The 14,911-nt window shown below is 34.5% G+C and overlaps 1 protein-coding gene across 2 annotated transcripts in view; it reads right to left on the bottom strand.

Moving 5' to 3' along the window:
* The window catches only part of Nup98-96 (nuclear pore complex protein Nup98-96), a 610,292-nt gene that overhangs the window by 473,602 nt on the left and 121,779 nt on the right, over positions 1-14,911 (bottom strand). For both annotated transcript variants that reach the window (XM_090395312.1, XM_090395313.1), the window contains exon 6: positions 2,953-3,104. In XM_090395312.1, coding sequence (XP_090251438.1) covers positions 2,953-3,104 — 152 coding nt within the window. The remainder of the gene's footprint in view (positions 1-2,952; positions 3,105-14,911) is intronic.

Genomic DNA, 14,911 nt, shown 5'->3' with positions numbered 1-14,911 from the left:
GTTTAGCTTTCTTACATTTGTCTCTGTAATCTCTAAGATTACAGAGATGCCCTGTGTCCACAATGGAGTTGATTTTTCAATCCTTGCAGACAACCTCACCACATGCCTCTCTGGCTGAATCAATCAATGTTTTCTTCAGAGTTTGCCACTGAATCTCCAAGGTTTCGTTGCTGTTCTCAAACTTTTTCATTTTTTCTTCAATAATGTTTGTGTATTTTAGTCTATGTTCACATTTGAGAGCTGCTCAACTTTTATTCGCTTTAAAACTATGTTACACGTTCTTCTTTTCAATATGAAATTCAATTTTATCCTGCTCAAGACTAAATGGTGATCACTTCCAATTTCAAATCCTCTATACACTTTAGTATCCTCACTAGTAAGAAAACATTGCTATCAACAATAACATAGTCAATGAGACTATTCTTATTCCATACCTCTTCTCTCCATGTGAATTTATGCACATTTTTATGTTTTAACATCGTGTTAGCAATAACCAGTCCACGTCCTGAGCAGAAATCCAACAGGTATTTGCCATTATTGTCATCTTTGCTCTTTTCTCCAAATTTTCCCAAAATATTTCTGTATGTCTGTCAATCATTTCCTACTCTGCTATTTAGATACCCAACTCAGCCAGAAAGGTTCAAATATGGAGGTATAAAAGTTTCTGCATAATTCAGAGTGCCTGGTTAGAAGGTCAAATTCTAGATGATTGGATTAAAGTTCTCACAGTTCCCATCTATAGAAAAAAAGGGAATAAAGCTGAATGTGAGAATTATAGAGAAATTTCTCTACTAACTGTTCAAGGTAAGATTTCTGCAAGCATACTTAAAAAGAGGTTGAGAAAAATTGTAGAAAGAAAACTTGGAGAAGAACAAGCTGAATTCAGAACAAACAGAAGTTTTCACTTAAAGACAATAGTTGAGAAATGAGCGGAATTTGATAAGGAACGGTACTTAAGTTTTGAAGATATGGAAAAGCATATGACAAGGTGCATATGAAAAGGTATATATGTAGCAATGCATTGACTATATTTAAGTTATGAGTCAGCAGTTAAAATTGAAAGAAATACAGGAACACAGGTTGGTGTAAAATCATGTGTAAGACAAGGATGCACATTATATCCACTCTTATTCATCATCTATATGAATCGCATTATGAAAGAAAGTGGCATTAAACCTGATATCAGAATCAGAGATGCCAAACTCAGCTCTTTGCTTTACACAAATGATGTTCTCCTAAATGCATCCAGTGCAAGTCTCCTGGATTCTCTAACTAAACTGAATTTCAGCTGTAACAAATTTGGCATGAAACTCAGCAATAAAAAGACCAAATCTATGAAAACAGAAAGAAATATAGGCAACTTCACTTGCATTCTCAATAGAGAACCTATAGAACAAGTAAAATATTTCAGCTATGTAGGTGTAGTTTTTAGTGAAGATGGCAAATTAAATTTGGAAATAGACAAAAGAATAAGCAAAGCAGGTATAGCGGGGAACCAGGCTGAATACATTTTTATGGAATAAAAGATAAATTAGCCAAACCACCAAACTAACAGTATATGACAGTGTTCAAACTGGTTTTAAGTTACAGATCTAAGAGTCTGTTTAGAAATAAACCCTTGATCAAAGATTAGAGACCACAGATATGAGAATTCTGAGAAAAATTACTGGTCTGAACAGATGGTATCAATGGCAGAATCATATTCAAAATGATGAAGACATTAAGAAGGAACATGATGTTGTTTGCATTCAAGAAAGTGTGAGCAGGGCTCATTTAAGGTGGTATAGTCACTTAAACAGAATGGGAGAAGAAACCTTAGCAAAACAGTTGTCTGATGCCAAGATGGCAGGAAAAAGACCCAGAAGACCGGGGTCTAGGTGGACTGATTCTGTCAGAAGTGCCTTAAAAGAACGAAATGTTAGACAACAATATTGGAGTGCTGAAAAGTAATAGACCAATCTGGAGGAAAATTGTTGATGAGAAATTAGTAATAACAAACTTAATCATGTAATAGTGCTGTCATAGTATTCTGAATACCTCTTGAGGGTACATATCAGAAAACTGATCTTTGAAGCCTCGAGAAGTGTCAATTAGTGACCAACAATATTAATTTCACCAATTGATATTGTTGGTCACAATTTCCATTCATCCTACTCATACTTTCATATCATATCAACCTTTGCAGTACTCAAACATCTCAAGCTTCAATATCATTAAAGATAAGCACTCTAAACTCTGATCACCTGTCATTCACAAGGAACACACCAATTTAACAGTCAAGATCTCTCTCTTCTTGAACTGACTCTTACTCCTAGCCATTCCTGGCAAAATCATCTCTATAGAATTCTCAGCTTCCAAAAACATGGCATCCTTTATCACTCCAGACATTACTTCTCTTTTGTCCAACAGCTTACTCTATACAAACTGCAAATCTGCCCAACCAAATACTGTTCTCACATCTGGAGTGGCTGACCTTAAAAGTTCTTAAATCAGTAATACTGTTCTCTTCTGAACACCTCTCACTCACACAGATCCTCTTCAGCTACCATTTTACAGATACTTCGGTGGGCTTTGTTTGGTAGAAATAGCATCTACTGTATACCTCCCCCATATCTTCTAAACATACAGGAACATGAGCAATAGCTACCCAACATACTTTACAGTTGAACTGCTGACTTATCAAATCTGTTACTCTTAAGTCATCTTTTATTTCATCTACCTTAATTCTGTGGTGGAACAGCTTTCCTCTTGAACCCAAGGACTAAACTTTCAACTCTTTAAGAAGAGCACCAGCAGATTACTTTGCTCTTGACAACAGCATTTATGTGCTATATATCTTTCAGCCTCTTGTATGATACATAAAAAGTTAATCAAACAGAAACAATTACAGATTAAACAAAATGAGGCTAAATGCCAATAAAAAACATGTCTAAATATTCAAGAAGTACTTACCTCTAAACTTTTATTTTCATACTCCTTCATACATGTTATACACTGATGTCGGGTATTTATATTAGTTGATACACCACTTTTCATCATTGTATCAGTGCCAGTAGGAGGATTAAACTTCACCGTTGTGCCATTAGTTGTCCCAGTAAATGTGGCTTTAAAAAAGTTGTAAACATGCTTTTAAAGATTCTCTTTCATACTTAAATATAAATTTTATATTTATCAATATTTATATTCTATAGCAGTTAAAAAAATTATCAACACTTGAAATAAAATCTAAACCACATATACAGTGAACTCTCACTAAAGTAAACTTATACAAACCAAAGGAATAATTTGCTCTAGTGGATATGTGAATTTCCTAATAGCTATTGATGCTATGCAACTTTGGCCAAGAATTATCTATAATTTTTTTAGTGAGAATTTACTGTATCTCAAATAATAAGTTGAGTTTGAAGGCAATTTTTAAGAAAATTAAATAAAAGCAATATGCAATTTAATAAAATAGTCACCCAATCATTACACATGATAAGATTGCTCTGTTTTATATTAACTGAATGCAACAAAATAGAAATCTCAGCATTAGACAGACCTAAAAACAACAAATTATATGAAAACCACAGTAATAAACTTTAATGAAAATATAGATTTTTTTTTTTAGTGAAAATAACAGTACATCATCAGTGTAGAAACAACAAGGAAATCAAAGAATAGGAATACAAGGTACATACAACAGTTGGTTTACCAATTTAAAAAAATGGTTGCTGTGAGCTAGAAATAAATATACTAATATATAATATTAAAACTACTTCTAATGCTTACATAAAATGAGAATCTCCCAAACTCTTGGGAGAGAGAGAGAATTACTCTGAATTCAGATTAGACAGATGTAAGAGGGCTTCGTACCTTTCTCTGAAAAGGTGTTCATATTTAAAACTGCTTCTGTGGAGAAGACAAGCTTCATCCCACCAGATACTTAGTGTCAATACTATGTTGTGCCAGACCAGACTTTTGAGGTTTCACATATTGAATGTAATACTGATGTTCATTAATTCTTTTTTTCCACAGAACAGCCTGTTGGCCCAAAGTATGTCAAATTACATTCACAAAGAATATGGTAAACACAAGATAATGATAGAGGTGACAGTGTCTTTTGTAGATGGTAACAAATGAGAAATTTTGTTGAGAGGAAAATGTAGGAATAAGGTGATACTTCTTCATTAAAGTTAATTACTGTGTTATTGTGTAATTTGTTGTTTATAGTATGCCACAGGTACTTTTAAAGATTAGAATTACACAGACCTGAAAAACTTGGAAGTAAAACAAGCACGAAACACACACACAGCCCTAAAAAACTTAAATAGAGATCATGGTTATATTTCCATGATTTCTCAACTTAGACAAAAGATGGCTTCGGATCAATCATTTTTGCATCATATAAATGGTGGTCATAAGGAAAAGCGTTGTATAAAATCATCATAAAGCCAAGTGTCGTAAGGCAAAGTATTACTGTAATAAACTATTTCTGAAATATTTCAAACAAAACAGGGTTTAAGTTTGATGAATTAATAAGTTTAGACATAACAGGCTAAGCCAAGGCACAAAAATGTTTGCACTAAGCAAATTTAAATTAACTTAATGAAGTATTAAAATCTGTTTACATTAGAAAAAATAAGATACTTACCCATTTTTAGCACTGAAAGAATTCATAAGGATTTTGGCAGAAACTTTTCATCAGTTTTTATATATAAATTTCAATTTACATCCTCATTTTTATCCAAGCTAAGGTAAACAAATATTTGCATGGAAAGTTAGTTATAACCAACTTTCCATGTTTATATATAAACAACTGAATCTTCCTATAACAAACACAATTAAAACAAATTTGCTCAGTATAACCAACTGCAGGAAAGTCTCAAAGTACAATAAAGGTTTCATCCTTTATCCAAGTGTATGCAAACAAAGTTTGTGTATGAAGTTACTTCACAACGGAGCAACTTGTATATAGAGGCTAATAACTTCACATCAATTGCCTTCGTACCTCATAATACAAGGCACATATCCTTACAAGTATAATGCTATGCATTATACTTGTTACTGAAGGTCGTGACCCTTCCCATAATGTATAGCATTATGGGAAGGGTCATTAACCGGAGGTTTGACCTTTCCTGAGGTCTTATCAGTGGAAGCCAGACCCAGAAGTGATATCAAGGTTGAAGTAATGCAGACGTCCTTTTTCCATATACAAGTAGTCAAAAGGTGTCACACCTTATTACTAAATACTCTGAATTAGAGAAAGATGCTGAAAGTTTTTTTCACTTGGTTATACTATTAATTTATTTCTTATGGGGTTTCCCTCTTTCCTCCCCCATCCCTTAAGACAGGTTGAGCCTTCCTAATGAGGGATAAAGTATGTATTTTATGACTATAGATCAGTGTGTGTTCACATGACTGGTTTGCTGTTCTGAGAGACAAAAAACCTGAGTTTCCCTGGTGAAAAATCCCTCCACCTCCGTATGAGACTGGCTAACTCAGTTGAAAGAGACCAGATAAAGGTTCCTCACATCATGGCCTGGAATTGAACCCGGGTCTTTCCGACCAAGGGGCTTCGTCTATAGTGATTGAGCTATGGAAGCTCACACAATAAATTAAAGATGCCAAGAATATATTCTTGGTTTCATCCTTTATCCAAGTGTAAACAAAGTTTGTGTGTGAAATAACTTCACGACTGGCAAATGTATATAGAGGCTAATGACTTCACATCAATTGCCTTAGTACCCATAATGTAAGGCAAATATACTTATGGACAAGTATAATGCTATGCATTATGGGAAGGGCTGCTACCCAGACCAGTTTCGACCTTTATTGAGGTCTCATTTGTTTGCTTACACTTGGATAAAGGATGAAACCAAGTATATAATTTCTTGGCATCTTTAATCTATGGTATAACCAAGTGAAAAAAACTTTCAACAAATATGATATGCATAGTAATATTCTAAAGATAATTCACAACAGTAAACTATTCTGGCAGTCCTTACAAGTGTGATATAGTGATAGTTAACTGTGATATGCTAAGTATGGATACAAATGCATATACAACATATTGAGATTAAATATACATAATTCATTCAACTGAGGAGGGGTGATTGCAATTGGCTGGAATTATAAAAAGTAAGATTATAAAGCTTGTAAGTTTTTTTTTTAATTGCATATGTTCCAGCTGGTTTGCCTATCTTGCAAGATGAAAAATCCCCTTCTCCATTCATCGGCATCAACAGATGATGTATGGTTGCTCCCTTCCTCGGTGATGTGCCACATTAGCCCTCGCCAGGTGATCCTGTTGTATGCTCTTCTGAAGACTTGAACTCTCTGAACACCAGTCACTCCAGACACACCATCCATATCATTGAGGGTCTAGCTCTTCCTCTTTTTCTAGGAACTTTGCCTTCTTTTGCTGTTTTGATAAGTGCCAATGTGTCCAAAGTATCCCCCTTCACCAAAAGTCAAAATTCCTTCTCCTCCATATGAGACTACCCAAACTTGCCTTCAACTGACAAATGCTTAAAGATTCTTTGTGTCCTAGGATTTGGACTTTGATCTCTAGACCAAATTTAACATCATCTTTGCAACTATGATGTGAAGGTCATGAGTGCATGTATATCAGGGATGCACAAACTTGTTAAGGCCGAGGGTCGCATAGTTCCACTGTTACTTATGGGAGGGCCGCCAAAAAAACTTGAAAGTTATCTACCATATATTGTTTCTATTATTTATACCTATCATAATTGTTACAAAAAAGGTAATAAAAAGTGAATTTAATTTGATGCGTGACATTGCATTGATTTGACAATTGTTTTGATATTTGGTTCAAGTTTTGTAGCAGCCAACCGCAAAATTGATTCTAAATTTTCATCAGTCAAGCGGTTCCTATTTTTCGATTTGTTAATATTCATGACTGAAAAAGTTTGTTCACAAATATATGTTGAGCCAAAGAGGCCTGCACATTTTAATGCATTATCTAGCAACCATTTATAATTGTTTTTATCGACACAACGATAGAAGTTTAATAAATTGCCTTCGTTAAATTTAATTCTCAAGCTCTCATCGTTTTGAATGTTGATGAGTTCAAGCTGTGCTGATGCGGGTGCATTTTCAGGCAAAATGGCAAAAGGATTGCTAAATAAATCTAGCAACATTTTCACTTTTTTTAAAATCAGAAAACCGATCCTTGAAGGCTGATGATATCAAGTTATCAATCTTTTCAACATACACACTGTTGAAGTTGACATTGAATTTTTCAGAAACTTTCTTATAATTAGGAAAATGGATGTAATTCCCTGACTTCAGTTGGATTTGAAATAGATTTAACTTGCACTGAAAAGGCAAAATGTGGCCGTAAAGTTGATCTTTGCCCTGAAGTCGCGTATTTAACGTATTTAAATGATTAGTAATGTCAACCAGAAAGACTAAGTCACATAACCAATCCAGATTTGTTATGTCAGGAACGTTTTTGTTTTTTTCAGTCATGAAGATTTCAATTTCATCAATTAAATTTAGGAACTGCTCCAATGTTTGCCCAAGACTTAGCCACCTCACTTCTGTGTAAAAAATTAAGTCACCATATTCACTTTCAATGTCTTCAAGAAACTTTTTAAATTGTCGGTGATTAAGGCCAGGGGATTTTATAAAATCAATTGTTGAAACCACAACTTTCATGACATGTTCAAATCCAAGTTTCTTAGGGCACAAGCTATCCTGGTGGATTATACAGTGTAATTGTATCAATTCATCGTCGTGCCATCCCAAATGCTGTTTCAAATAATGTTACCAATCCAGAATTAGCTCCTATCATGGAAGGAGCTCCGTCAGTCATGATACCTGATAATTTTGTCAGATCTAAATCAATTTTGGAACACTGTTCCAAAAGCCCAGTGAACATGTCATTACCTTTTGTTTGATCTGACAATAAACTCATTCCAATCACCTCCTCACTTACCTCAAATTCTTGCGTTATTCCAAGTGCAAATATTAACAACTGGGCTGTGGAAGTAATGTCAGTTGATTCATCAATAGCTAATGAAAAATGGGCAAATTTCTTTGAATAAGATGTTAATTGGTCCTTTACATTTTCCGATATTGCAGAAATTCTTCTTTGCACAGTCATCCTGTTTAACTGAATTTTTTCTCAACATTTTTGGCTGATTCAGGACAAATTTTTTAGCAGCTATCTCAAGGCAATTTTTAACTAAATCTCCGTCTGTAAATGGTCGGCACCTTTTTGCTATAAAATGAGATATTTCAAAACTTATTTCTGTTGCGATTTCCAAATCTTGAATAGGTTTTGTAAACATCACTTACTGACCTGTCAATTCTCGTTTCAAACACGAAATCTTTTGTTTATGTAGTTCTTCGGGTAGACTTGAAAATGTAGAATGCAGACTTTCATAGTGTCTCCTTATATTGTAATCTTTTGGTATGGCTACAGCACTTTTGCAAATAAAGCACATGATATTATTAAACTACTGCACAAAACCATATTGTTCGGTCCTGAAACTGGCGTTTTTCATCCTGTAGTTTGCGTTTCCTACTTGGCCCTGCTTTATCCATTGTAGAATTTATTTTTTACCGTTTCCTAGGGATGATAATTAATTGTAGCAAACACACCTACGAAAACAAAATACTCATATGACAAATAGATGAATTATAAAATTTGTTAACATTATTACTAACCGATTATCGTAAGTAGACAGGCAGTCGTGATGTCACAGCTACTTTGCTTTGCGCATGTACCATTTTTAAAAATTACCTACCGTGTAACTTGTTAAAGTTAAAATAACACATGGTGAGGTGGGCTGCAGCAAATCAACGGAGGGCCGCATGCGGCCCACAGGCTGTGCATCCCTAATGTATATAGTGAACAGTATAGTGTTTGGTAAGAAACAGATACTAGAATGGTGGAGAGGGTAATTACATACATTTGCACTTTATTCAGAGGTGTAGCAAAAGTAACCAACACTGTGGATGGATCCATTAGCTTCACAGTATTGTTAATTATATGGGTTGCTTAAGGGTCAAAACTAAATAGATTGGAGGATACAGCTGCACAACCCATATAGAACATAGAGAACTGACTTCAGCTTTCAACACAGTGGTTGAAGCTCATGTCAGTTCTTGTTTCCATCTCGTCCTTGTATGATATCTCCAATTAATAGGTATTCAGTTGGATACTTAATAAGATGGGCTGTAATCTGACCAAGCTGCACTCTGTATTTTCTGTACTGGCTTAAACCACACACAAATATGATGATACAACATTATCAAAAGCTATACCAATTGGGATGTCACCTGATTAAACAAAGCCCTGCTATGCCTGTCATGGAATGAAGGCAAAAAGTGAAAAGTCAGCCTGGAACAAACTCTAACTCAATAATGAAAGATGTGCACCATGAACATAAGAAGCATCAATGGAAAAGAGCTGGAGGTTACAGAAGAAATACAGAAATTTCATGTCAACAAAATATTATCGTTGCCTGTTATTGGTATAACAATGACAAAAACATACAAATGGCAGCGTTATTTTTAGGCAGGTTCCTCCATGGAGCCTAGGACTAATTAAGAAAAGAACTCTTCCAGGCTGCACAATGCCTAAAATACCTGTAATATATTTCTTTAAAAACATTCACTAAAGATGCATTTGCAACATCCATTAGTAGTCCATTCCGCATGGCATGAGAAAAACTGGGATCTCACATGCTACCTAGTCCAAATATCCCCCCCAGGGATTACTTCAAGTCCCACCCACACTGAAAAATTTCCCTTGTGTATATACTTATGATCTCCTTATCAACTTATGTTTCTATCATGTCTCCTCTCTTCAGTCTATTACTCAAACTTTAAAGACTATATTTCCAGTCTATCCTCAAATGCACAATTTCCAAGGCTAGATATCATCTTGGTTACTTTCTGTTGGATCTTTTCAATTTTCTCCTCATCTCTTCTGAACTTAGGTGACCACAATAGTCATATGTATTCTTATCAAAGTCTTGTACAGCGGAAGAATAGATTCCTTGTTTCTATAACCTTTATTTGCAATGAGAAAGAGAAGAAGTTAAGGTTCTCTTCAGCACTGCAATTCTATGAAGTGACTTAACCACCTTAGCAATATAGTGTCTATAAATTTATCCAGTACTACACACACATCCCATATTTAGCTTCAATGACCACACATTGCCAATTATCAACCATAAAATATTCTGCCTGCAACATTCACAGTCCAAAATGACCTTAGCAACACTGAACTAACATTCACTGTTTTGCACACAGAAACAGTTTGTTCAGATCTGAATGCAAGGATTTGATATTGGAAATATTCCCTAATCATCCTTTCTAACTTTGCATCATCAGCAAATAATTGTATATTACTCTCTAGACCAGAGTTTCCCCAATTGTGAGATGTACTTCACCAACTGTGGAATAATTATTTGTATAATTATTTTTATAATTGTTTAAAATAAATAATTATTTTTGTTTCATTTGAACATTTTTTATATCTTTATTAAAAATACAGTTCATTGTATAATTTTCAATGTTCATTTGAGTGTTTGGATTTTTAGGGGAGGTGTGTAAGATCAAGATTACACTAAAGGGAGGTGTGTAATGGCAAAAGGTTTGGGAACCACTGCTTGATACCAACTCCAGTATCCATAATATGCAACTTAAAAGCAATGGCCCAAGTACCAAACCCTATGGCATGCCAATGGGCACCTCCTCCTTTTTAACTTATCACCTCCTTACATTACTCTGATACCCATATCAGCCACTCTCCTATCCATTTTGTATATCCATCCCATAAGTTTGAACAACAACAACCTCTCATGCAAAATCCTGCCAAACAGTTTGCAAAATCCAGAAGTATTACAGTATATCTATTCCCATAAATCAACTCTGCTATCACTATTACAAATTGTAAGCACACTGCTAAATAAAGATCTATTTTTGACAAAGCCATGCTTTACCCAAAGAGGATTAAAGTGCTATCTACCATATGTAGATAAGGACTCTAATTAGTCTTCCCAACACTTTCAATAACCACTGAAATACTGTCTGCTCTATAACTGGGGATATGAATATCGACTTGCTGAGGAATAGCAGCTCCTCTCAAGATTATCTAGATTTATTTGCCATGCATGGACACAATATATTAATGTCCCCACAAGAGAATTTAATGGTGGCAGATCTTGCATTCAAGAGAACTTGAAGTAGAAACAAAATCCAAACAGCAGTTCTGCAACCTCTCAACCTCTAACAAGATAACGATCTCACGCAGATCACTTTCCAGTTGATATTAAAGTGCATTTACAAGTACAGCACAGAGATAGTACAACCAAAAACATCACAACAATTGACTCCAGAGTATTGAAGAGTAACTTGAAACACTGTCTCTTTGGAAGAGATAACGACAGAAACAAATACTGATACATTATATCATAAATTTATTGAGATATTAAACCATAAAATACAAGAGAAAGTTAAAATAATAGACAAAATGAAAGAAACTAAGCCCTGGGTTACACAGGAAATCAGATACTACATAAAAATTAGAGATAAAGTGTATAATTCCAAGTTTAAAAAATCCCTGCACAATCAACATTATGAACACAGTTTCAAGTACTACAGAAATCTAAAACACTATGAAATAAAAGAAAGTAAGAACAAATACTATAGAAATGAATTCCTAAAATGCCAGAAAATAATGGAAGTTTGTGAATAAATTAATTGGCAAAGATATATATACAAAAAAACTCTCCCCATACTTAAAGATATCAATAGGAATAGACAAAATGGAGACAGAAGATAAGCTGAAGAATTCAATTATCATTTTGCCACGGTCAGTGAAAGCATTCTGAAAAATGCTGACCTCTCCCCCCTCTGAATTGCACTCCCAAGAGAATTGATAATGCCATATATCTTTTCCCCACTTGTGAAAACAAAATCAAAAGTGTTATAGCTAGCCTAAAAACAACCAAACTTCAGGATACAATGGTATTAACACCAGCATTGTGAAAGAATGCCAAACATACATTATGGAACCCCTAATGTACATTTTTAACTCATCGCTGCTTACAGGCACATTTCCATCGGATTTTAAGAAGGCCATAGTTGTACTGATATACAAAAAGGGAAACAAAAATAACTTGAAAAATTACAGACCAATCTCCCTTCTACCAGTCTTTTCAAAAACATTAGAGAAATTAGTAAAAATTAGACTCATGAAATTTTTAAACAAAAACAACTTCTTTATTAAGAGTCAATTTGGGTTCAGGCAAAAGTTTAGTACAGAACATGCTTTACTGAACTTCACAAACACAGTTCACCTCCCTAGATGAACATAAACTAACATTAGCAGTATTTTTAGATATACACAAAGCCTTTTGACACTGTATCACATGAAATATTAATAAAAAATACAAAATAAATGCAAAATGAACTTCACTGTGCAATGAATTTTGGATGATTGGAATTGCAGGACAAATTCAAATAGCAAATGTGAGGAAACAGAAAAAAAAGTCAATGTAATACTCACTTGGGATTAAAAATTGACAGTAATTTAAGCGGGAACTGCATTATCACAGATGTCATAAATAAAGTAAGGATTATGTTAAGCAGACTTTACTACCTAAATAGATTCTCTTTTTTTTTTTTTTCCCGTTAATCCCATGGTATCATTACACCAGATGATAGAGGTCAAATTCATGTATTTTATACAGCACCTTTTCTGGATTGTTATAAAGTTCACATTTAGAAATATTCATACAAGTTAGTAAATGTAATATTGATGCTTCCTCAATATTACAGATTTCGCAGATGGGGAAGACTTTTTTGCCATTGCTAAACTTGATCGGTCTTGTGTGACCGGTCTTGAGGTGAGAGACCATGGTAGCGGCACAGCGATTAAACTTGTAATTGATGGTAGCTCCTAGTTTTTCTGCTGAATACCAGGGGTAAGTCATGTCCTAGAGAATCATTCTTTTTACGTTTTCTTTTTTGAGTAGTTTTAAAAAGATCAAAATCTGTGGTATCACTTGATGTTCCAGACATTTTTGCTAATTTATCTGCAGTTTCATTTCCCTTTAATCCCACATGGGATGGAATCCAATGGAAAATTATTTTGGAATCCTTGGATAGGTTATGTTTTTTGCTTTGTCTCTTGATAACTAGTGTAGCAGTTTTTAATACTTGAAGGGCTGCTAAGGAATCTGTAAAAAATATAAATTCCTTTGGGTTTTTTTAATCTAAATTTTTCAGTGCTGCTGTGTTAATGGCTATTAATTCTGCATGGTAAGAGTTGCATCCTATACTGTTAGTTGTTTTCAGCTCTGTATTTTGAGAGGCATAGACGAGTATGCCATCCCAGAATTGCCATTTGGATTTATGGAGCCTGATTCAGGGTTTTCTAGGCTTTTTCCCCTCTCGTGTTTTCCTATTTCAAAATTAATAACTATATATTTCCTGTCAATCTGCACGGTTAGATTAGTGGCTGTGTGCTTCACAACCACATGTCTGGGGAAGGAGTGTTCTAGGTTCGATTCTCATCGTTGAAGTGAGGAGCTGAAGGATCTTCCTCAGCCATAGTCAAGTTAGCCGGTGTTGGGCGTGGACAGTAGCGTTTTCCCCCAGTTTATCCTGGGGTTTTTTATGCCGCAAAGCAGGCAAATCGGCCTTGAGAACTCAACGCTATGGACATAGGACACACCAGGCGTAGGGCTGACCACCTTATCCTGTGAACAGTTTGAGGTTCGATGATTAATAAAAAAAAAAACGTCGACACCGCAAGCTAAAACAGGGTAAAAGGAAAATGAGAATGATGAGATATTTCCTGTCTTGATTTGGAAGAAATGCTGGGTAGTTGGCTATTTTATTTGGACAATCCAAGGAAATTTTATTTTCCATGATTTTATTCATTGTAGATTTTTTCTTTATTCTGTTTGTTGGTTGCCACTTTTTAAACAGTTCACTTGTTCTATGATTGTGCAAGGTTGGCTCTTTTTTCTATAAATTTAGTAAGATTTTTTTGCCACCTAATTTTTAAAGAAACAAGGTTTTGGATTCAAACTCTGCTATTTTTTGCTCTGACTGCAACAGTGTTGATATGCTTATTGAAGCTTAGTGATGGATCCAGAGTAACTCCAAGGTATTTGGGATTTTCATTAAATGTAATTAGTCGATTGTTTAACTTAATCTTCAGTCTCCACTTTCTCAGGTGGTTAATAATAGTAAATACAGAAATTTCTGATTTAGTATGGTTAATTTTGATTTTTTGGTTTTCACAGAATGTAGATAAACTTTCAATGGCTTTGTTTAAGTGACCTTCTGCTGTTTCTAAGTTGTTGTGAGCTGAGAATAGGACCAAATCATCAGCAAACATAGTTATCTTTGTTTCTTTATTTATATTTTTGTCTGAGTCATTTAAGTAGATGGAAAAAAAAGGAGTGGGCTCAAAATGCTGCCTTGAGGGAGTCCTTGTCTTATTTTCACTTTCTTGGAAAAGGTATTATTTATTCTAACACAAATTGTTTTGTTTCATAGAAAGTCATAAATCCAGTTTAGAACTTTCCATTCTATTCCAATATGGCAAAGTTTGGAAAAGAGTTTCTTCCTCCACACCTTTTCAAAGGCATTGCTAAAATCTATAAAACAAGCAATGATGGATTTGGTTGGTTTGATCTGGAAGTTATCTTGAATTGACTGGGTTAAGTAGAAAAGTTGATCAGCTGAGTGATTTCTTCCAAAGCCTGAAAATGTGGTAGTATATTATTTTTCTTTAGATCGTAGTTCAAACATTGGAGTATCATTTTTTCCATCAATTTACCTGGAATTGAAGTCAGTGAAATTGATCGATAACTTCCTGGTTGGTCTTGAGGTTTGTTAGGCTTCAAAATTGGTATGACTGTGGCTGTCTTCC

This window comes from Typopeltis vanoorti, chromosome 7 (assembly GCF_054136105.1).
Source record: "Typopeltis vanoorti isolate ZY-2024b chromosome 7, IOZ_Tvanoo_1.0, whole genome shotgun sequence".
In the NCBI taxonomy this organism is placed as follows: Eukaryota; Metazoa; Arthropoda; class Arachnida; order Uropygi; family Thelyphonidae; genus Typopeltis; species Typopeltis vanoorti.
This window is presented reverse-complemented; position numbering and strand designations above follow the sequence as displayed.